This window comes from Pygocentrus nattereri, chromosome 22 (genome assembly GCF_015220715.1).
Source record: "Pygocentrus nattereri isolate fPygNat1 chromosome 22, fPygNat1.pri, whole genome shotgun sequence".
Taxonomy (NCBI): Eukaryota; Metazoa; Chordata; class Actinopteri; order Characiformes; family Serrasalmidae; genus Pygocentrus; species Pygocentrus nattereri.
The window spans coordinates 29,157,585-29,182,227 of NC_051232.1; the positions used below are offsets into that span (position 1 = coordinate 29,157,585).

The window sequence follows — 24,643 nt, forward strand, 5'->3', positions numbered from 1 at the left end:
GCTGCACCAAAATGTCATGATGAACAGGCCAGCAGAAACAGTCCAAATTGACTGAATAAAATCTTGTAACATTACATTCTATTGGATGGTAAGAAGACGAAGTCCTCCTTCTGTGCAGTTCATTTGTTTTGGAGATGCAAGGTTTTGTTCAGACAGCAACAATATTTAATGACAGCAAAAATGGAATTGTTTTAATAAAAGCAGTGATTCCAAACTAACTAACACATTCACACACTTTCTAAACCATTTATCCTCCTGTCGGTTTCATTTGCCACTTCTAAAGTGCGAGATATTCTGGATGTTAATTGTGTTGTAACTTCATTACTCATGCCGTGCTGCTCGTTATAGACTCATCTAAAACTCTTTTTTACAGCATTCTTGAAACATCTGAGCAGAGATTCTAACTGGTGTTTGCCCACAGTTTGTCATTTAAAAGCACGCTGTGCATTCTGTTGCTTTTAGTAGGATGGCAACTTTTGGTGGTCCCAGTTGTATAAGTGCAATCTACAGTTTGCCCCCGGGGGGCTTGGCATGATCGATATACAGTGTGATCAGCGGTGAATGCGGCTTTCATAAGCTCATAGCTGGCTGAAGCTGGAGCTTGAGTGAGAGCTATCCGTCTCTCGCCTCTCCCTTGCCTCCTTCCAGCTCTCGTCCCGAGACGCTCGCTGACCTTTTCAGCCATGCATGTCACTTTCATCAGAGTGAAAGAGCTTTTCATGGCGGGGGACTCCGTGGCCGCCCCTCGCCTCAGGTACAAGCGGGAATTAATGGCTTTTGACGGGCAGTCAACGTGGAGGAAAGCACCGGCGGGTTAATTGCCTGGGCCTAAAAAATCTGACCGCACAATTCAGACGCCATATGCATCGTCTCTCTGCATGTTGCGCTCTCTCTGTCTCTCTCTGTCTCTCTCTCTCTCTCTCTCTGTCTCTCTCTCTCTCTCTCTCTCTAGGTCTCTCTCTCTCTCTCTCTCTCTCTCTGTCTCTCTCTCTCTAGGTCTCTCTCTCTCTCTCTCTCTCTCTCTCTGTCTCTCTCTAGGTCTCTCTCTCTCTCTGCATGTTGCGCTCTCTCTGTCTCTCTCTCTCTCTCTCTCTCTCTCTCTGTCTCTCTCTAGGTCTCTCTCTCTCTCTGCATGTTGCGCTCTCTCTGTCTCTCTCTCTCTCTCTCTCTCTCTCTCTAGGTCTCTCTCTCTCTCTGCATGTTGCTCTCTCTTTCTCTCTGTAGGTGTCTCTCTCTCTAGGTGTCTCTCTCTCTCTCTCTCTCTTTGCATGTTGCTCGCTCTCTCTCTCTCTTTCACACTCTCTCTCTGTAGGTCTCTCTTTCTCTCTCTCTCTGTAGGTGTCTCTCTCTCTCTCTCTCTCTCTCTGCATGTTGCTCGCTCTCTCTCTCTCTCTCTGTAGGTCGGTCTCTCTCTCTCTCTCTCTTTCTCTCTGTAGGTGTCTCTCTCTCTAGGTGTCTCTCTCTCTCTCTCTCTCTCTTTGCATGTTGCTCACTCTCTCTCTCTCTCTCTCTCTCTGTAGGTCTCTCTTTCTCTCTCTCTCTCTCTCTGTAGGTCTCTCTCTCTCTCTCTCTCTGGGTCTCTCTCTCTCTGTAGGTCTCTCTTTCTCTCTCTCTCTCTCTGTAGGTCTCTCTCTCTCTCTCTGGGTCTCTCTCTCTCTCTCTCTCTCTGGGTCTCTCTCTCTCTAGGTCTCTCTCTCTCTCTCTCTGTAGGTCTCTCTTTCTCTTTCTCTCTCTCTTTGCATGTTGCTCGCTCGCTCTCTCTCTCTTTCACACTCTCTCTCTCTATAGGTCTCTCTTTCTCTCTCTCTCTCTAGGTCTCTCTCTGTAGGTGTCTCTCTGTCTCTCTGCATGTTGCTCGCTCTCTCTCTCTCTCTGTAGGTCTCTCTTTCTCTCTCTCTCTCTCTGTAGGTCTCTCTCTCTCTCTCTGGGTCTCTCTCTCTCTCTAGGTCTCTCTCTCTCTGTAGGTCTTGCATTCTCTTTCTCTCTCTCTCTCTAGGTCTCTCTCTCTCTGCATGTTGCTCGCTCTCTCTCTCTCTCTCTCTCTCTCTCTCTAGGTCTCTCTCTCGCTCTCTGCATGTTGCGCTCTCTCTCTCTCTCTCTCTAGGTCTCTCTCTCTCTCTCTCTGCATGTTGCTCTCTCTCTCTCTCTCTCTCTCTCTCTCTGTAGGTCTCTCTTTCTCTCTCTCTCTCTCTAGGTCTCTCTCTCTCCCTCTCTCTGTAGGTCTCTCTTTCTCTCTCTCTCTAGGTCTCTCTCTCTCTCCCTCTCTCTGTAGGTCTCTCTCTCTCTTTCTCTCTCTCTGCTTCTCTCTAGGTCTTTCGCTCTCTCTGGCTATTCAATAGATGCGCGAGACCTGGAAAATGAGGATAGAGCACCTTCTTTTTCGCCTCTGATTAAATCTTACTATCTGTAATAGGCTCTTTCCTGCTTGCAAATATTTGATTTTCGCCTTTGAGTGCACGCAGGCCACTGGCGATTAGAAGCCACACTTTTCACCAGCGTCGCTCGGCAGGCCTGCTTGAAAAGAAGCCCGCTCTTATCTGTTTAAGGATATGATACATCACCGGGCGCTGTTTTGGGCTGTTTGGATCTCATTTCCTCGAGCTCATTGAATCTAAAGTGCTATTTATTTCATTAAACGTTATTCATTACGAATCCGCGAGGCGCTAAAAAAAGTAGCGCGAGGTTTCTTTCTCCTCGGGGGTGGGGCTCTGTACAGAGGCCTCCATGAAGACTTTCGGGGAACGGAGAGTGAATTAATCTAGTTAAAGGTTGGTTAGTCTTCTCATTAATTCGAAGCTGCAGGTTTTCATTTTACAGACCCGGAGTAATTACGATCATTCACTTCTACGGAGGCGCTGCCTCAAAGTGAGATTAAACTCGAGGAGAGAAAAAAGGAGGGAGTTTTTAACCATTTTAACCTCCGGACTGGTTTGAGTCAAGAGCCTTAAATAAATTGCGTTTAGATTGACTTGCTACTGTTCACGGAGGCAATTAAAGAATCTTACGGCTGTTTCGCCCCCGCTGAAGCGGCTGCTAGACACATGGCTTTTTTTTTTCCTTTTTTGGCTACACAAACAGGCAATTATCACTTTGTACTTACTTTTAATGAAAGTCTGTTACAGAATCAGGTTATTACAGGGAAGCTTAAAAGCCTCTAAAGTGTTTGTCTTCAAGTACGGGTGCATTTTCCATTACATCATGACGCATTAAGAAACACTGGCAGTCAAAAAGAAACGCCCAGATGCTCATGAACTACAGGTGGTTTAGCAGCTGCTTTTGAAGGGATCAACAGCAGGCTTGCGTCACTCTAGGAAAGACACTTTTCTTTATTGCAGTAAAGGTGACTTCTGCCAATTATTTTCAGGTCAGTAACAGTTCATGTGATTGCTTTGGCAGAGTACAGTGGCCTAAAAGAATACAGAGTAAAAGCATAATTAACAGAAGAACAAAATGTGCCCAACCGAATGTGACTTAAATCCTAGTTACCAGGTATTATAGGCATTCTGAGCATAAAGTCATGACGGAGAGTCTTATGAGCGATCTGCTTTTGGTGGGGGGTGAGTCAGTCTAGGCTGATTCAGTAAGTAATCGTCCTTTCCTGGAAGACAAAAATGTAGAAAGCAGATAAGAACGGAACTGTATGGACACAGCACTATTTATATAGAGCATATCACAGTGAGAGTGCCAATGAACATCGAATTCACGCTCCATTTAGACGCTAATCAAACAGACGGGATGAAATAAAACTTCGGCCAGAAAGGTGAAGCGAGTTAGGATGTGACTAGGGTAAGATTAGTGGAGATGATTAGCATTTGTCTGTTCACCTGATGGCCTTTCAGGATAGAGTTTATGCCACGTGTTGTCTATTACACATTTGTGTGGAGTTGAATATAGCATGGTACAGTGCAGCAGCACAGTAACATTTCAGTCATTCACAAACTAGCAAAGATCGCAGCTTTGGCTGAAATGCTGTCTGAAGTGAAATATGCCAGTATCCGAGTTAAGTGTGCAGTTCCGTAGTAAAATATCAGTAAATATGTGTAAAATATGTAACCCAATGAAACTGAATGAAATATGTCAGTACTAGAGTAATTATAATTCTAAACCTCCATTCTTAAGCCTCATACCAGCTATCAAAAAGAGCTGGAAATGAAAGGTAAGGTAGCATATCCAGATCATTACTCCACTCTTTTTATCTATATTACAATGTTCTGCATCCCTATAGGGTTGGTTAAAGAAACAACTCTGGGGGCTCCGGAGTGGCGCAACCATCTAAGTCTTGGCTCTATCAACAGGAGATTGCGAGATCCTACAGCCTCCATGATTAGGAGTCCCAAGAAAGGACAGTTGCCTCTCTCTGGGTGGGTAGGATGCCCCCCGATCCCCCCCCCCCCCCCCCCCCATCACTCAGCGCCCGCAGCTCTGGCGATTGGCACTTTGCTCTGAGCACCTTCAGCTGTCCAGTGACATTGTGTGAGCAGCAGATGCGGTAGCTGGTTTCACAGGTCTTGGAGGAGGCCTGTGTTAGCCTTCGCCCTCCTAGTGTCGGTAGAATTGTGTGATTGGGGGAGTCCTAACTTGTGGGTGGAATTGGAGACGATTAAATTGGAGAGAAAATTGAGTAAAATGCAAAAAAAGATTTGCTTTTAAGAAAGAGAAGTCTGAAACATCTTCAGTGGGACCTTAACGTAATTGTTGTTTTGGCTCTCTGGCCCAGCATATTTGGTTTGAAATGAAATCATCATTAAGAGGTCAAGAAAAGCAAAACGTCAGCTCAAGTACAATAAGACTTTTTTTACTTTGGATCCCCTGAAATGCGTGACTGTGTGTAAAATTAGCCTTGATTCCTGTGGTCCATATGTTTTACCAAATATATCCTCAAATTAACACTGTTTTCCTGCACTTTATACTCATGAGCACTGTTAGACAGTCACCTATGGACTGCGCTATATTTTTAATGTTCCACTAAAGGCCCTGCTTTTAAAGTAAGAATTGTGGCCATCTAATTGCATGGTGGTGCTTTTGTGAAGCATTTTATATTCCATTGCCCTTTTATCAAAATTGATTAAAAAAATCTCCAAATTAAAATAAAGCAGGGTTCCTCAGGCTTTGTTTGGAACTTTCTTCCCCTTCTTTTCCAGAGTGGTTAGCGTAGAGGATTAGAGGAAGTCGTGACTACTTTGTATTATTTGGGTTTTGATTGACTCACCAGTTCAAGAAGGCACTGATAACCCAAATGAATATAAAAAGTTTAATGAGTGCAGTGGAAAGAGAGATAAGGAGAACTTCCGTAGTCTTGTTTCTCATCTCGTTGAAGAGCAGTTCAGTGCTGGTTTTGGTGGATCTCCAAAAAACAAGACAGAAGTGTTAGTGTTACCAGAGTGCTTCAGCAAAATGAAGACCTAATGATAACAATATCACTGATGTCATAAAAGCAAAAAAACAATAATAATAGATCATAAGTGATAAAAAAAAAGTTAAATATACAGAAGAAAAAAAAACATCACTGTCCTTTCTGTAACAGCAGTATTATGGTATGTGTACAGGTCTGATTACAATACTGTATAATTAGTGTAATTAGTAGTAGCAGGAGCAATGATAGTATTACTGTTATAGAAGATCAAGCAATGAGCAAATGGACAGAGCTAATTCTCAGATATTTGGCAGTGGAGCTGCCAGTATCTGTGGGGATGCAGCATCTGGGTTCTGGACCATTACAGCACAGCACTTCTCAGCCCATCTCAAAAATGTGTCAGGAAAACCCCCTTGGTATGAGTCTTAGTGTCTGCCTCCTTGGGTCTTGGGACTGGACGTTGAGAGGTCGATCCTGGGCCCAATTTCCCAGCTTTGCATCCTCTTATGGTTCCCTAAAGAACCTTTCAGTGTATGGTTTGTCTTTAATGTCTTTAATAAGACATTTTTGTAATTGAGATGTGGAGAAGTTTAAAGGACCTGCACATAATGTAGAGGTTCTATAGCAATGGAGGTTTCTAGGAACCTATATTTTAAGACTGTCAGAAGAGGTGTATCTCTTCAGAAGGAGAAGAGAGACTGGCCACTATACTCTTGGCAAACAGGTTCTGTGACTTGGAACAATAGTGGAACCCTTCTTGGTGCCATATAGAACCAGTTTGAACCATAAACAACCATTTCTCCTTCATAGAGAAGGACTATTTAATTATTGCAAAGACCAATTTAAGAATTTAAATATATATATATATATATATATATATATATACCTTTACTAAGGAAACTATGAAGAACCCCATCCAGCATGCATGCCTTCCAGATGTGTTCCAGAAGAGGCGGTGCTCAAACAGACATCAAGCCTATTTTTCCACATGCTATTCATGCCACACAGCAAAATACTGTGAAACAAACTCTGAAAACCAATGTAAATTAAACAAACAAGAAAAATAAATGTCAAAATGCAAATTATGCCGTTCTGAACCCTTCTCAAATGACATAGTATTGAGACATTTACTGCAACATACACATTTCTTGGTATATCTTAAGGCTTGAAATGATTTCCCAATCACTAGCTAGAAAACTCCCAAGGGTGAACAAACCCAACATTGTTTTATCTGAACAACCTTTTTATCAAGCAGGTTGAGGTAACTGATTTGACTCTTTACCCATTTGGAAAAGGATGTTGATCTTTCTTACAAGCAGTGACAGTTACTGCTCAGTATATATGAATGACCACTGTGTGAAATTTGTAGCAGTCACGGTGCTGCATCTCCAAGGTAAGATGTATGAAAGAGGCCTTAGATCCCAGAGGAGAACATGCAGAGTGCCAGGAAGTTGAAGAGTCAGCATGCAGGTTTGTAATTCCAAACGAAGGTGCAGAGCATGGGGCTGAGCTCTTTGAAGCCTGGATTGTGAAAACCAGGGCTTTGTATCTGATTCGTGCCACCACAGGGAGCTAGTGAAGTAGATGGGAGTTCATATGGGAGAACTTTATTATAGACCAGACAAGCTGCAGCATTCTGAAGACTTTGTAGGGGAGAAATGACATATGAGGGAAAGCTAGCAAACAGGGAATTGCAATAGTCACATCTGGAAATGACTAAAGCTTGTACGAGAAGTGTAGCAGCCTTTGCAGGAAGTGTCATATTTCTCTCATGTTCTGAAGAAGGAATCTGAAGAACCTGGTGGTAGATGCTGTGCGACTGCTGGTTGTCAATATCACTATCAGGGTTTAGCTGCACGTGGCAAGTATGTGGTGAGAAATGATGGTGATAGAGAGGTTCAGTGTTAGTGTTAAGAAAACTTTGCAGGTAAATCTGTTCTAAGATTCAGTTTAGGCAATGGGTGTCCATCCAGGAAGGCAAGTCAGAAAGGTAGCCAGATATCGTCTGGGAGATTTGAGAGGTAAACAGAGGACAGCAAAAGTACGACTGGGTATTGTCAGCATAGCAGGGTTGAGATAAGCCATGTAAGCTTATCATTGATCCCAGGGATTTTGAATACAGGGAAAACAAAAGTGGACTAAGAATTGACTCTTGGGGAACTCTGTGAGAGAACCCTTCCTGGATCCTAAAAATAAGATGAAAACCAAGATAGAGCAGTGCTGCTGTTAATGCACGATGAGGTCCAAAGACATGGATATCACCCTGGCTGTGTGGAGAGTTGCTGTGAATGAATAGAGAGTAGTTTCTAAAGAACATGTCAAACACAAGGCTCATGGGCCAGATCATGCCCGTGACACAACTGTCTTTGGCCCACAAAAGTATGTTCATTTTCTATTAATATTAGCCTCTTTCATAATGTGTTGCACTACAGTCCTCAGCATGCTTTGCGACATTATGTGCACTCCAACTCTTCAGTTTCGTATGCTTCTGGTGTAGCGGATCCGTTCTTTTTCTATGGGGGTAGCATTCTGTGGCTTGTAATGAGATAATGGCAGGGTCTTATCTGACCACATTATGAACATGGAGGGAGCAGAGGGATAGGCTGAGCCAGAGCAGCAGAAGTAAAGCATTCCAGCTTTCCTGTAGCACTGATAAGTGAGCTCCAAGCCAGCCCTCCCTTTGGGGCTATGGTTGTGTTTAGCTGGATGAATATGGGTTAGAACAGTGGTGGGTGGCTGGGAGATAGCTTTGTGCAGCCAGTCCACTTTCCCGATAAAGGAATCCACGTTTGATCGGAGTTCGATTGCATTTAAATTTAATTAACACCTCCCATACGCAGGCTGTTGAGCTCCGAACAAGAGATAAAAACATTGAAAGGAAACGGCAAGCAGGCTGTAGTATTGCAAATGGCTTCTGTGTTCTGTGGCTTTTTCTGGTACCTTTTGTGTAAATCCAGATAAATTCCCTTCCCAGAGGTGGACACGTGTGGTTGGACCTATATTCTTAAGCGCAGTTACTGAAGGATCTTTATCTGTGTTTACTGGAGCTGACACATTGGTGAAAAGAAACCATACAATTTCTTAAACCCTGTCACGTGAGAGAGATTAGTCTTTTGTCAGGAGACGGCGCGGGAGGTGTACCCACACACCGACAGAAACGGAGCTGTCATGAAATACAAGCAATAAAGAAATGAATAAGTAAACTTGGGTGAGAAGGAGAAAAGTTGCCCTGAAGAGCCCTTGTCGTCATCAAAGATTTGCCCAAGATAAATGCAGTGCATTCTCAAGCGTGCTGTGCAAAGACCTAATTAGCATGATTTTGGAAAACAGAAGATCATCCAAGTGTGTTTCCAAACTACCATTGGATTTCAACTACATACAGTCATTGGAAAAGTTTCAACACCCATAGTCAAATTACAGCTTTCTTAAAAATGGCATTTTATCTGCAAAGTTCAGTGAACAGTTTCTATTTATTTACTGATAAATTTAACATATTTAACATATAATAGAACATAAAATGTGCAGTGTGCCAAGACACACCAGAGGTGCCCAAACTGATGCATGTCTGTATATGTTTAACTAGCCAAGATGCTGTTTTGTCTTGCTGGAAAGTTAAATTCTTTCCTAAGTGGCTATCCCAGTTGGCATAGCCACATTATTACTAACTTTGCTATATTACCTATTACATGTGAATTGCCTACTACAAGCCTTCACAGTGTGCCATGTTTGTATCGTTTTCTTTCAGGATGTTTTCAAATGATCGTTTTTAAACACCATGTCCACTCACTGTCCACTCTATTAGACACTCCTATCTCGTCAGTCCACCTTGTAGATGTAAAGTCAGAGACGACAGCTCATCTGTGTTGGTCATCCTCTAGTCCTTTATCAGTGGTCAGAGGACACTTCCCACGGGACACTGTTGGCTGGGTATTTTTGGTTGGTGGACTATTCTTAGACCAGCAGCGACACTGAGGTGTTTAAAAACTCCAGCAGCACTGCTGTGTCTGATCCACTCAGACCAGCGCAACACACCCTAACACACCACCACCACCACATCAGTGTCACTGCAGCACTGAGAATGATCCACCACCTAAATAGTACCTGCTCTCTGAGGGTCCATGGGGGTCCTGACCACTGAAGAACAGGGTAACAGAGTATCAGAGAAACAGATGGACTACAGTCTGTAACTGTAGAACTACAGAGTGCAGCTATACAGTAAGTGGAGCTGATAAGATGGACAGTGAGCGTTGAAACAAAGAGGTGGTCATAATATTATGCCTGATCGGTGTATATATATCATAAATGTGCATATATTAGTCATCTTTAAGCATCAGGATAAAGCAAAAACATATATTTAACATAGCATTGCACAGAAGACTCACCAACCAAATATAATAGCTTATTGTTCGATATTTAATGTGTCCACAGCTTCCATACTTTTCAGGAGACTCACTTTCAGTTTTTTGAAGAAATCCGCAGGGATATTTTTCCACACCAGTGTTCCATCTTAGAAGATGGTTGCATTTTCTGCGTCTCAGAATCCAAATAATCCTAATTATAAAGTTCAACTCAAGTGCATAAAACCTTCCTCCTAGTACTTCTGGTGCAAATGAAATAAAGATAGAGAGGACACCCTAAACACTCAAATAACTTGGTAGCTGTTTTGACAGAAAATCTCTGGAAGTCTCTGACTTTTGCACAGTGCTGTTTGTCGTCTGTCATCTGCGATCAGTACAAGCATGAAGTGCTGCCGTGGCGTGCAGCGCAGGCTTATTATACCAGCTGATGTAGTAAAGCGCTGTGTTGACCGAGTCCGTATCCTGAGGGCAGCTATTCCCTCTTACAGAGTGTGCATAATTAGAGACTAATAACTTCGAATGCGTTTGCCTCTGACACATAAAATAAAAACCTCAGGCTGCAGACTCTCTGTGTTGCCTGCTCCCTCTGTCCTCAGGCCTCTCTGTTTGGAGGAATTGTGGCCAAACTCACCACCTTGCATCTAACCTCTTCACAGCATGGTGTCTAGGGCTGGGCGGGGGGCTGATGGGGTTATGGGTTTAAGTGGGTTGGCTTAGGCATTGCAGGGGAGGCAGGGGGCACTGGCCTGCCACAGTCACCCAGATGGGAGGTGACAAGTATTCATTACAGTCCATCTTTCCTCCATTATTAACAGGTCTATGTGCTATGTTTTTGGTTTTATGTGCCACAAATAGTCATTCATTGTACATGATCATTTTCCAACCTCTCTGTATCCTGTAGGATTAAATGAGCTGGTTGTTAGTATGCCTTTAGGACCGAGATCCCATACTTTATTTATTCGATTTCCAGTCAGAACAGCCATTAAGGTCAGGTAATTCATTTTTCAGGAGGTGTTTATTAAGTGATTAGATATAATATAGATATGTAGGATGCCTCCATAAGCATTAGAATAAATAAAACAGAGATCAAGTTCCTTTTTTGGCAAGCAAAGATTTAGCTGTGCCGTGGTTGTGACAGTACTTTTTGTACATTTCTTGTGTTTACATACTGCATTGGACTTTTTTTGTATAAAAATGCTTGTTTATTTATGTATTAATTCATTTTTAAAATGTGGACAGATTTATTTCTTGGCGATATGCTTGCTTACTGCTTTCAGAGACATCAACGTGAGGCTGTGAGTTTCTCTTTGCAGAGTTTCTCTTTGAAAAGTTTTAAATGATTTCATGGTTGTGATGTCACAACCATGACACGTTCCGAACAGATTCCCATTCACAGGCAGCTTGGACTGCTAAGCAAAGGGACATCTGTCAGTGTTTACATACTACATCAAACTCTTATTTCAAAAAAGCAAGATTTGTTTGAGCCTTTTAAGTGTCCCCAGAATGTTTTCCTGTCATTCTTGGACAGCAAGTGTTTTTCCGTTTTTTTTTTTTGTTTGTTTGTTTTTTTTTAAGAAAACATGGACAGATTTGTTCCTGGAAAAGAGGTGCTTTGAGAGACCCTCTCTGAGCCTTAAAATGAATAAATAGAGGGCTGCGAGTGCTCTGAGATTTTCTCTTTGGCGGGTGAAGATTAAAGCTACCTTAGCTCAGTCTCCCAACCATATCTGTAGTGCAGTGGCTCTGAGTCAGAGCAGAACGCAGTGTCTTATGCTGTCAGACGCTCTGCTTGTGAGTTCGTGGCCTATTTTACATGTCAAGGCTTTTCTGTATCAAAGAAGGAGCCAAGGAGCAGAGAGAAAGTGTCTGAGACAGGTGCCATCACCCCTATACCTTCTACCTTAAGCCAAGCAGTGCTTCATCTAATGTGTCAGTGGATCGGACTCTAAGCTGATGGATTGTGCTGGACTGTGTAAGGGGGCTGTGTAGTACGTAGGTCCCTGACTCTGAACCTTAAGCCATATACACTCACTGGATTCTTTATTAGAAAGCAGTAAGGTGGTGTGGCCAGTAGCAAGGGTGGTGCCCTTGTTCATCACTCTAATGCAGTGGACCAGTCTCATACTGGACTCTGCTGCTTTGTCCCTGGTGTTACTTTTTCATGACACACAGGCTGCGTTTTTGCCGGTGGTCATCGACAACCTAGTTGATTAAACAAATCGCCTCTGTCCAAAGAAATAAACCTTTTTAAAGGAACAATATGTAATATATTTACTGTACTAAGTCATCGAATGACCATGATAGGTTGTCAGAGATTAAAGAAGCATGCTAAGTTGAAATACTGGCTTCTTTAACGACAGTGCTACTGCCAGCATGTTCTCTTGTGAAATTTCCATTCCCGAGCAAAACAACCTATGAGGTGGGTGTTTCTAATAAATTGACCAGTAAATGGAAGTAGGGATTGCCCTAATAAAGTGATCAGGCAGTGGAGGCACAAGGTTGGTGTTTCTAATAAAGTGGCCAGTGACTGGGCCTACAACATTGGTGTTTCTAATAAAGTGGACAGTCCAGGTACAGTAGCTGTAGATTCAGCTTTAGATCTACTTTGCCCAGCTTGACCCCTCCTTGGCCAGTGTTAAATTACCCCTCTCCCAAACCACCACTACACCACCACACAAGCTTCACCTGTTCAGACAGAACTAAAGTAGCAGGGTGGGATGGAATATTTTCAATCTGCTGGAACAATTGAGCCAGCTGGAATTCAATCAGCGAAGACTATGGAGAAAACGACTGAAGCCACTTCAGAAGTCCATTCCCAAGCCCCCCCACCCCACCTGAATGTCCTCCTTTTCTTCACAGGTTATCTGTCGTCCACACCAAAGAGGCTTTGCTTGGCCAGCATCAATCTTAATTTTCACTCTTTTTCCTCTGTCCTATTGCTTAACAGGTTATTTCTGATGCTACATGGTGCTGTTTGACCGCTCTTGTTACATGTCCCCCCAACACACACTTTGCTCTATTGTTTCCGGGGTGTTTGCAATTTAAAACCAAGAAAAGCAAACAGAGGTCCGTAAAAGCTTTTGTCAAAACCTTGAATCACTTGTTTACTTATTCTGTGCTCCTATCTATTTCATGTCTTTTGACCTTCTAATTATAATCACTGTTTTTTTATCACTAGCATAATTAGTCTGGTAATTAGTTGCCTTGTTTTAAAAGGTGGTTGGAAATGAAAGTCTGGGTTATGTATTTTTATGACTCCAAACTGATAATTAGGTGCAAAGTACGTAATGCATTATTAAACTGCTGTTTTCCTGGAGTAATGTGTAACTAGATTAAAAAAATTGCAAAAAAAGATGTTAAATAAAAGGAATTAAGAAAGATAGAATCTTGGAAATTTAAAGTTGTCTCATTGATATTGATAGAAATGGGATCTGTGTTGGTTTAACGTAATTATATAAATCTCGATACAAATCATGCAACTTAATGGTCATATAATGTAGATGTAACTGTAGTGTTTAAGACGATATAAATTAAACTGGTATCAGCTAAAGTTGTTGTAGCTTTGTTTTTGTTTTTTTTTGTTTTTTTTTAAACCTTCCTAAATTGTCCTAAAAGATTTCAAAAATTAAACCTTTTTTTCAGTTGTATAGTCCAGGCTTCTAGCTTTACCATTTAACTCTTCACCTTTCAGACTTTTAACCAATGAAATGTCTCTTTAAACTTTAAAGGAAACATTGATAACGAACGACTGGCGATCGCTAGGCAGCGAATCCCATACCGACTTGGTCGAGTAGTTGACGATTGGCTACTCGACAAAGGTAAAAACACTGATTGAAAACTTAACGAGTAATTTGAGCTTTAAAGTAGCATAAACCCATAAATTAAATGTACAGTTAAACGTACGCAAATTAACCTTAAAAGCAGCTAAATGTACCTAATGTAGTTGATAATGTATTTGAACTGTATAATGTGTTAACCACAGGTTAAAGGGACTGTAAAGATAAATCTAACAAGCGTTAAAGCAAGCATGATTAATATTAGTTTAAAAAACCCTTATAAATCTTTCATTAAGATATTGTTTAAATGTTAAGATAAAAGCCTAAAGTAAAGTCTATTTGCTGCTTGTTCAGATATGTTATGTACGTATGTATATACGTATGTGTTTTTCATTATGTGTCTGATATTAAACTGATAACTAGACTGAAACCTTAATTGGCATGAGCATATAAGTCCCTTTAACATATTATTTTAAATGTATGCAGGGCTTAAAGTAAAACATATAAAAAGGATTAAAAGAATCAAAAAGAAGTTTTGAGTGCATGCTTGTGTTATATGTTTGGGAAGAGACAAATGATATGTCCCACATTTGGAAATGTGCCATCGTTCCTTTTCCGTTCTGTTGTTGATTTAAGTTTCTTTCAGTCAAATGAATGTTATTGGACCTGATCACCTCCTTATTTCTCCTTTGCATCCTCCACATGTCACTTTTACCGATAGTTGTTCACATACCATCCATGTATCTTGCTAAAAGGCGGTAAAGTTACAAGATTTGTTGTCTTTATTTATAGGGACTTCATTACAGGTCCAGTGCAAAAGCACTGAATAACTTATTTATAAAGAAATATTCAAGTATTTATGAACAGCTTATGCTATTATTCACAATCAAGTGCTGACTTGAGTGGGTTTAAACAAAGGTAACAGGCATTTGTTCCATTTACAACACTGTTATGAAGCACCGTTCCCAAGTAGTGGCCTTGTTAAGAGCACAATATATTAATTCTATATATTTGTACTTGGGTTAAAGCACCAAACATTTGGCTAACTCTTGTTTTTCATGTACTTAATGAAATATCTTGTCATTTTGGGATTACTGACATAAGCTGTTCATAAATTGTTGAATGTTGCTGTTGCTTTATGAATACCTTATTCAATGCCTATGCATGTGTTATGAAGTCCTTATGTAGATAGGCCTACTAATGTCCTAGCATATATCTCAGCAACTTGCTAAAAGGCTGAAAGTTTGAGATTCTCTCGTGGTTACTTACTCAAAGCCTCCTACTTGCAACATTTTATAACATCAAGGATTTTAAAGAAACTCGAGTGAACAACTTGTCGTTAAATGTTAATTGGCTGACAAAGTGAAACATCTGTCGTAGATGCGTTTCCAAAGCTGTGATGACATTAGGCGACAAAAATCTCTTTAACCGCATATGGAGAGTTCATATGGAGAGAAACATTCTCAAGTTGCCTTCATTAATTTGGAGAAATGATTCAGGCTTGGTGTTTTCTTGGCTTCTCCAGAAAGTTCTTGCCAGAAAGTGGCCTTTTAGCAACACATTGCTTTTAAGTGTGTTGCTATGTTCTTTTCTTTATCATTATATCTTCATTTCACGGGCACCCCCCCCCAATCATTATAACAACGATAAATTACCAGCCACTCCCACTGGCAATGGGTAATTTATTGTGCTCATTACCCAGCGGCAAAATAATCCGTCTTTCTCTCCGGGCGCGATTATTCCTCATCATTCTTTCTCTCCCACCCCTGTTTATGTGTTGAGATCTTGCCGGCTTGGCGCTTCAGCATTGCCATACATTTGGTGCTGTTGTTTCCCTTCCGCAGGTCGCCAGCTTACCATTTTTAACAGCCAGACCACCATCCAGATCGGGGGCTGGGACCGGGACCGCAGCCGCTCCTTCCAGGGCCAAATGTCAGGCCTGTACTACAATGGCCTGAAGGTGTTCAACATGGCTGTGGAAGGTGACCCCAACATACGCATCGAAGGAAGCGTCCGGCTGGTGGGTGAGGCACCTTCATCCTCATCCATCACGCCTCAGTCCAGCGCCACGGCCAACCGCTCCGACACATCCACCTCTATCATGGAAACCACCACCACCACTACAGCGTCCAGCCGCAAGGTCAAACAGACCACACCCAGGGAGCCACAGCAGGTAAGGATCTTTCACTTGGTTTCTGCTTGGCGTCTTTACTTTACTTTTTCCTGCCATTCCTGCTAATGCAGGCATGATGATGGTGCTTGAGGTGTCAAGTTGTTTCTTAAAGGCCAAATAATTTGTGGACAAAATGTATCTTTAACTATGATGTTGCTAGATTTAGAGTTATCAAGCGTTAATCTGCTGATCTCCAGATTACTCAAAGTTTTTTTTTTTCTCCTTTGGCTTCTTCTGTTAACAATATTACCATAAACTACAGTGGTTGCCTTCTATAATAGCCTAATTGTGGCTATCTAGCAGTAAAGCAATAGGTCTAGGGTTAGGTAGTAGTAAGCTAGCAGTGGAGTTAAGGTCAGTTGGGAGTAAGGTAGAAGTAGGGTTATGGCTGTGTAGCAGTTAGTAGTAGGTCTAGGGTTAGGTAGTAGTAAACTATCAGAGGAGTTAAGGTCAGTTGGGAGTAAGGTAGAAGTAGGGTTATGGCTGTGTAGCAGTTAGTAGTAGGTCTAGGGTTAGGTAGTAGTAAACTATCAGAGGAGTTAAGGTCAGTTGGGAGTAAGGTAGAAGTAGGGTTATGGCTGTGTAGCAGTTAGTAGTAGGTTTGGAGTTAGCTAGCAGTAAGCTAACAGTTGGATTAAGGTCAGCTAGCAGGAAGCTAGCAGTAAAGTCTGCTGATCATAATTTAGTGTTTAGCTATATTTAGTAATTTAGTGTTTGTACTGTATCTTTCATGATAGTTATTTGTGTTCTATTTATTAAATATGAATATTGAATATTGATGCTTCTGACCAGTCTTTTGAATACAAAACTCTAAAAATACATGTTTTGCTAATACTCTATGTGAGCTTGCTGGCTACATGATAGATAACCACAATGCTGGCTAGCAATAGTTGATAATAAGTTGATGTTCATTGAAATAATCATTAGGATAATTTGCTTATATAGACAAGGCCGTGAGAACTGTCATATATGAATGTTATGATGATTTGCCATCGTTTGTGGCTTGAGAGATGGGAGGCTTGAGAATGGTACCTGTAGCCATATCATACTCCAGAAGCTCCATATGTGTTCTATCTCCTGTGGTAGAGCCAGTCTCATAACTTTTACACCATCACACATTCGTGAACTGGGGCTCCAAACACTCCCCTGAAAAGAAGAGCAGGATAAGAACAGGAAGCTTGTGGTTACCGTAGCAGTGAGTTGGCTCAGATTTAGGCAATCATATCTTTAGCTAATCCTCTTATACATGCCAAGGATTTGGAGGAGATGCCGCTGATATTGACCATTTTGTGCGTTTCATATGAATAGAAGAACGGTGGTGTTCATGACGGCTGATGTCCATGGCGGATTAAGCAGGAATAATGTTATTGACTAGCAAACTTTGATACGGAAAAGTGCGTGATTGGTCCTTGCTTCAGGCGTCCCCCCCCCAAGGCAACTGCTAACCCTTATGGAAGTCACAGGTATTGTTGTAAATAAGAAAATCATGTTGTAATTTGGTGTCACTCATAGCTTGTTGAAGATGTGAAGTCATCATCCATGGTGAGATCTGAGACTCTTGAACTGTTGAACTTCATCCCCAGTTTTATTCAGGTAGACATTCACTTACTCCTCAAACTCCAGAGCTTTTGAATATGACAATATTAGAAAGAGAATAATACGAGATTAATATCCATCAGAGTGAATAGAATTTGTACAGACACAAAGTCCCAGGCTTATTACACATTAAGGCTTATTACTTAGTAAATTCAGGGACTTCAGTGCACACTAGATGAGCTATTATTAATTTATTGACATGTGTAATAAACTTTAGAGCCACCAGAGGGCCATGGCCATTTATGATGATGAATGAAATTTCCATAAAACTTAAAAATACTCATCAGAACTCCAAGCCTGACCCAATATTGTTGATAATGTTTTTGTAAAATTTGCGCAAACATGACCTGAAACCTGATATTTTGTCTGGCCCTGTCTATACACACACACACACACACACACACACACACACACACACACACACACACACACACATATACTCGATATTTTGTCAGGCTCTGTTGAGTAGCAGACCACTAGTGTGAAGAACATTCATTTTAACTCAATAATTTGAATGTTCTACACCACTAAAAAGGGCTTTACCTAGAACCATATATCCAAGCCAAACACCTGCTCTGTTTTTAAGAAATGGAGGCATGTCTTTGTCAGTTGTCCATGTTGCATGTTCCAGTCTTTGTATTTTTCCAGAGCAGAGCTGTCTACACCATTTGTTTGTACTAGGTCACTGTAAAAAATGGCCACCTGTATGACCTGGTTTATTTCATTGCGCTGGCCAGCGTGCTCCTTTCATTTGGGATACAATTTCGGAACAATTGCTTTATTGCTTTGGAGTGACCTGCTTGGTTTTGTGCTGAGGAAGGGGTTTAAGTGGAAATGGACATACAGAACTCATTCGGGTCAGCAAATCAGTGTCGGCAGGGGGGTCCGTTAGCTTTAGAAGCGGGCCCTCTTGTGAGTCGTGGGGTGTTCTCTGTCCTGGGGGGGTGGGGGGGCGGGGGACGTCCTTAAGTGTTGCTGCTATGGAGCGAAAAATGTCAGGCTGCATGGCCTAAAGGGCCTTAACTGACCGCATGCTTCAAGGAACACATTGAAGAGCTGGAGCCGGTGGCACTTTGACTGCTCTGCACTTGCAGGTTTCTACTGATTGCATGTTTTTGAACAAAAGGGAAGGAATTTTTGTTGGTGGAGTAGCGAGCACCCAATCCCTCCCATGCAATGAGCATTGAATCGCTTTCATGCCAAACTGATGGAGCAGGACATTGGGTGGACTGGAGCGTCGGCTGCCTCCGGGGTGAATACACTCAAGCTCAGGGGGCCTGGATGGGAGGAGGGGGCAGGTTCCGCTTGATCAGAAGCCAAAGAGACAGTCATGCTGTTAAATGTAGGCCACCATATAAACAGCCTTACATTCTGTTGAGAAAATTGGAATCACTTTAGAGTCATTTATTGCTCTGTTCATTATTCTGGATTCAGTGTTTTGTATTTTCCCCTTCCTATTTATTATTTCAGACCTCTGACGTCGCACAGAACAAGCATATTAGAATTATTTCATGTATCTGCAACAAAACTGGTTTTATGTTATTTTAAAAGCTGACTTCAAACCTTTGAATGGTACAACAGTGTATATATTTTTGGTGAAGCTTTTTATAGAATTATTATTTATCTTTAAACTTGATTGAATCGCCATTTCATGAACCCTCTTGGGTCTCCACAGACTTCAGTCTTCCTTCATGTATTGATTTCTTTCTTTTCAAGTTGTTTTGACAGAGGAAGAGATGAAGATTAGTTTCAGCAATGCAGTTCATTTTGAGTTTATAGTTGTGTTCCATGGTGTTTTAAGCTAAGACTGGGTGATGAGGCAAAAATATAACATCACGTACAGAGCGCTGGAGATAATGCCCGTCCAAACTAATGGGAAATTTTATCCGGTGCACAGCTTAATGTTTTCCCTATTAAGATAAAGAGAGAAACTTGTGAATTATCACTGCAAAAAAAATCAATTTCAGTAAGTAAGAAGAATTCAATTCTTTTTAAAAATGTTGGTTTTACATGTGGAAATTTAATTCTTAATATCAAAAATTTTATTCTTACTGGTCAAAAATGTGATTCTCACTATCAAAAATAGATTTTTACTGGTGAGAATTTAACTCCTTATATTAAGAATTAATTTTTTACTAGTAAAAATACTAGTACCAGTTGATCTACAGTTGACCTGAATGCATAGCTGGTCTACAGGCTTAAATCTTTACATGCAGTTATTTAATGTTGTAGAAATATTCATGATACGACTCGTATACTTAGAAAAGCCTAATGTGACGTATTATTATGACACCAATAGTGAATCATATTGCCCAGCCCTACAACTAACTCAACATAATTTTGTTCATGCTTTTGTGCTGTATAATTGCGATAATCCTGTTGCATGCAGAATATTTGATGTAATATTAGTAACCTTCTAAAAATGATCAATATTATTTCTTCTTTTTCAATAGTAGTGCGCAGATCCTGTACTCTGGAGCACTTTAGCAAGATGTTGGCCGTTGGTGTTTGGAAAGACACCAGCCTAATACTCTAGTTGCAGTCCTATTTTTGTAAGCTTCTCTAGGGCTAGGTGAGGCAGTCTGCCCCTCCATCTCTGTCATTATAGTTGACTGGCTTATTCTGTGAATGCATTTGTATTCTTCGTTTGGTCGTAATTGACCTGCCTGTTCTTTCGTAGCTACACAATGTTGGACAAGCATTACAGAACTTTGGAAACATTCTTATCCAACCTAATAAGACATTTTGCTGCTGTCAAGCACACAACTTAGGTCTTCTATGGTGTCGGTTGGCTTAGTGTTCTCCTCCAAGCGCGTTAAGCTGTCTAGTGACAATATGTTAGCAGAGGTTTGAAAAGATGCAGTGGTACTTCATGCATCTCAGAAGATAAATGTGCTAGCCTTCACTCTCTCAGCCTGGTAGTGTTGTATGATAGGGGAAGACCTAGCAAGCAGGTGGGAACTGGGGAGAAATATCAGGCAGAAAAAAAGTCCAGTCCAGAAAAATATAATGGATCTTATTGTTGTAGGTAGTAGAAAAGCTGCTCCAAAAATGCATTTGTTGATGTAGTATAGATCGGTCATTTCATTAGGCCCATGCCTGGATGAAATTTAAGTCTAGGATTGTATCTCTTCATGTGGTAGAGCCAGTCCCATAAGGCCAGGAGACTCATTTTCAGCACTTTGTCACAGGTCATCACCACTATATCCCATCAGTGTCACTTTAACTTTCTCATCATGCTTTTTTAACCACGTTTTCGTGAGAATCTTTTCAGTCACTCAGCCCTGGAGTGTCGCATAAACTTGATGAGAAGAAGGCGTGAGAACAGCTTTCAGGGGCAACATCTTAATGGGAAACTTTTCAAATCTGCATGTCAATAAGGATGTTAATGACTGAACAAAAATTTCCCCTACTGAGCTACATAAGAGCAATGAGGAGCAACAAACGAAAGGTAAATAAGCCCATCGCACCATTGTAAACAATGCTTAAACACTCATGCGAATGAGCTAATCGTGGTTGATGGGCATAGAAAGCAAAACCTGAGCTTGAATGAAGATTCCTTAGTGGTTCTTTAATTGGATGAGGTGGAACGATGCTTGAAAAACAACAGAATGCAGTGGAATAGGAACTTAATAAAAAGATTTTTATTGGAATCAGAAATAAATGATGCCATCTAACATAGAAAACTGACCTTAAAAATATTATACTTTAAATCTTTAATAGATTATGTTAGTATGAATATAAGATAATGAGGTAATAAATGTTATTCCACGTTAGGAGGCACACGGGAGTATTTTTAAGTCAAGTTTTGAACTCCACTTTTATGAACTTCCGATTTCTTGTTTTCCGTCGATTTTCTCCTACATGGAAATGGACCATCTTATTTCTAATCTCCTCATAAACGTCTCCTACAAAATGAATATCTAGTACTTAATAGCTGTTTTGACTGGAAATGAAATGAAGGTTGACTTTTGTGCAGTGCTGTTTAATAGTTCTGGTGACTGTAACTTACAGCCACAGTTAAAACGCCAGACTCCTGTTTCTCTTTCTGTCTCGCTCTCTCTCATTCTGAATCCACCTGAAATGCTTAGAACATATGAATAATTAAAAGGCCTTTTTAAATGTTGTTTTCTGCAAGTACATTAGCCATAAGCTATACTCTCCATGTTAGCATCCAGTGGCCAAAACCTTCTGTTCAGTCTTCTCTGTTCCTCTCAGAGCAATTTGCCCTGTTTATTTTTATCTCTTGTAAAAAAGAAGCAAAAATAAAACTTTGTTAAAGTTCTGCACAGAAAAATACAAACACAATGGGCCTCTCTTTGTGGCTCCTGAGCTTGCTCAGAGCTTTTGGCCAGTCACATGAAAACATTCACTGCTGAACATTTTGAATGTGCGCTTGATGAAAATTGAAATTCAAAGATAGTTCATTCCATTTTGTCTAATTGGGATGAGCTATAGAAGCCAAAAGTAATGGGTAGCAGGGGAAATCCAATGGAGCTAATGTGCCAAGAGCATTCCCAAATCTGTTTGCTACTTTAAATTAGTTTGAGACACCAGCACAAAGAGGGATTTCTCTTCACCAAGAATTTGTGCAACATGGGCAAGTTTTACAGTTGAGCAGGTTTTTTTATTCAGTAAAATAACAGCTTTTCTCTTGCCCATGCAGTGGTTTAACCAGCCGTAATGGAATTTCATGCATGTGATTGTCTGTGAGTACTGAAGTCAGAGAGCACATTCCCACTTTGGAATATTAATGTTTTTGCAAAATGTTCAGATTTGTTTTCTCTATGGTAATTTAGCTTCCCAAAAAAGGAGGCACTGTTAGCACTATTCTAGTAGCATTTCTGCTTCAGTAAACATGATGAAACCAACGAACCCACACCAGGAGGACATTTCAGTTCCTTAAGATGGAGCTTAATATAAAGCATTAAAAATCTCATGCAAATGCTTGACATATTTATGAGATAGTTACAACTAAGTTGGACATATGGTTTACGAAGTAACCATAGTTCTATAGCATAATAATAAGACAACAACGAGCCAAAACATTATGATTATGATGCCATTATGATGATGTTGGCTGTCAGTACAGCTTCAACTCACTGAGGCATCGACTCTACAAGACTTCTGAAGGTTCCCTGAGGTATCTGGCACCAAGATGTTGGCAGCAGAGCTTTTGAGTCCTGTTGAGAGGCGGTGCCACCGCAGATCAGACTTTTTGTTCCACAGATGCTGGATTGGATTGACATCTGGAAGAGTTGTAGACCAAAGGAACACTTTGAGTTCTTCAACATGTTCCGCAAACCATTCCCAGACAATGTATGCAGTGTGGCAGGGCACATTATCCTGCTGAAAGAGGCCACTGTCATTTGGAAATAAGGTGCCATGAAGGGGTTTACCTGCTCTGCAGTGATGCTTAGGTAGGTGGCACAATTCAAAATGTCATCCACATGAATGCCTGCACAGAGGGTTTCCCAGCAGAACATTGTGAAGAGCGTAACACTCCCTCCACCAGTTTGTCTGCTTCCCACACTGCATCTTAGTGCCATCATTTCCCCAGGTAAACAGCACACCTGTACCAAGTTGGTCCAGTTTTGGCAATTTGGGATTTGTAGGCGCCGTTGATGGAGGACAGTGGTTAGCAAGGGCGATCTGACCAACTGTTTACTTGCCGTCAAATATATCCCAGACCCTGAAATGGGCAAGTGTTACAAGATCAGTGTTCCTCACCTCTGCAAGTTGTTTCAATGTTTTGGTGTACATCTTCTATAGTCTGTTCAATTGCTTGTTATTATGTTTGTCTCAAAATGAGCTGCCTCCAAGACAAACTCAGTATTAGTGAAATATTATTAGGCCTGTTAAACCTGCTCTGATTCTGATTGGTCAAAATTGTCATCAATTTATTCTCTTGAGCTGAATTTATCTGTCAAGCTCCTTCTGTCATTAGCACTGCAATACCAAGCTTGTGGGATGCAAGAATGTTTACAGAGAAGAAACGTCCAAACCATTGCCAGCAAGTAATTCACAATCGAGCTGAATTAAATAAGGAGCTTTATTTGGACCGAAATGGGTTATTGTGAGGCTGCAGCAGTATATCCAATGCTCCCTCAAGCATTTCTCCAGGCTAAAATTCATTATTTGTCCAGACTCATGCAGCTCAATTCTGAAAGGTCATTTAAAATTTGCCCAAATACTAGGTCACCTAATTGCTTTGGCCTTCGTACTATAGAGAAACCGATACAGGATGCTTTTTCTAAATATATTCCGACAGTAAAGGATTTAAAATGTCTTAATTTGACAGAAGCACAAGGAAGATCATAGAGAATAAGTAATTAAGGCATGAGGAGGGTGTCTGTGATCCACAGCATGTCATCAACACTAATTCAGTCATTTTATATTTCACTTCTTACCTTTTTTCTTGACTTTTTTCCTTTTTCTTGCCTAAGTTGGCTTTTTCTTGACTTTTTTCTGCTGGAGGAATAAAATATAGAAAGACATGTTTAAAATAGACAGAAAATGTCTCAAAGAGAAACATCTGAACCTTCTGGAAAATACAGCACTTCACTCTTATGAAGAAAGATTCCTCAGTATATCTTGGCTTGAACTTGAATTGCTCTAGAACCTTTACATTTTTGGAAGGTTGTCCACACTGGTGCCTTCATTAAAGAGCTAAACTGTCCACTAAGAGGTTCTTAAGGTAACCAAAAGTGGTTCTTCTATGGCCTCACTCCAAAGAACCCCTCTGCACGAAGGAACCCTCCATTGAAAGGTTCTTGAGGGAGCATGAAATGTCTCTTCTGAGCTGCCTGTCCTAAGCAGTAGAACAGTGTGTCATTTTAACAGTGAAAAAACAGAAGCGGAGCATAAAAATATTAATATTCATTTTACAAAATGTTCAGGTGTTTTTTTACCTCCACAGGAATTCATATTCCTTGCAAAGAGGCTCTGTTAGCACTTGGTGTTATGCATCAATGCAATAAAGACACGAACGGATCCACCCTGACACTTTTCTGTGTGTGGCTTCTGTTAAATATTTCAAAATGGGAAACAGTTTAGTACTTTAAGGTAAAGTTTAATGCTATTTAACAAAGCAATTAGTTACAAGTGGCCATGCATTACAGTGAGTTTATCACAAGTAAGGGTGTTATAAGGCCCCCCTGTCCATGATAAAATCGCTGTAATCCACGTTCTTAAGAGTTTATTGCATAAAGTATGACCACACACACAAGGGTATTTGATATGACAAGTTTAATACTCGTAATTATTTATTATTATTCATAATCATCGAGATAAGAAACGTAGTTTTAGAGTACATTATTGTGGCCAAGAAAGCACAGACAGCTGAAAGAGGACAAGCATATCCAGCTGTCTAAGATTATATGTTGCA

The 24,643-nt window shown here is 40.8% G+C and overlaps 1 protein-coding gene across 26 annotated transcripts in view; it reads left to right on the plus strand.

Annotated features, from left to right (window-relative positions):
• LOC108443646 (neurexin-1a-like) overlaps positions 1-24,643 on the plus strand; it is a 537,123-nt gene that overhangs the window by 434,281 nt on the left and 78,199 nt on the right. For 18 of the 26 annotated variants that reach the window (XM_037532641.1, XM_037532643.1, XM_037532647.1 and 15 more), the window contains 2 exons: positions 13,440-13,529; positions 15,332-15,660. In XM_037532641.1, the coding sequence (XP_037388538.1) occupies positions 13,440-13,529; positions 15,332-15,660 (419 nt within the window). The remainder of the gene's footprint in view (positions 1-13,439; positions 13,530-15,331; positions 15,661-24,643) is intronic. The other 8 variants (XM_037532657.1, XM_037532658.1, XM_037532660.1 and 5 more) reach the window with 1 other exon arrangement.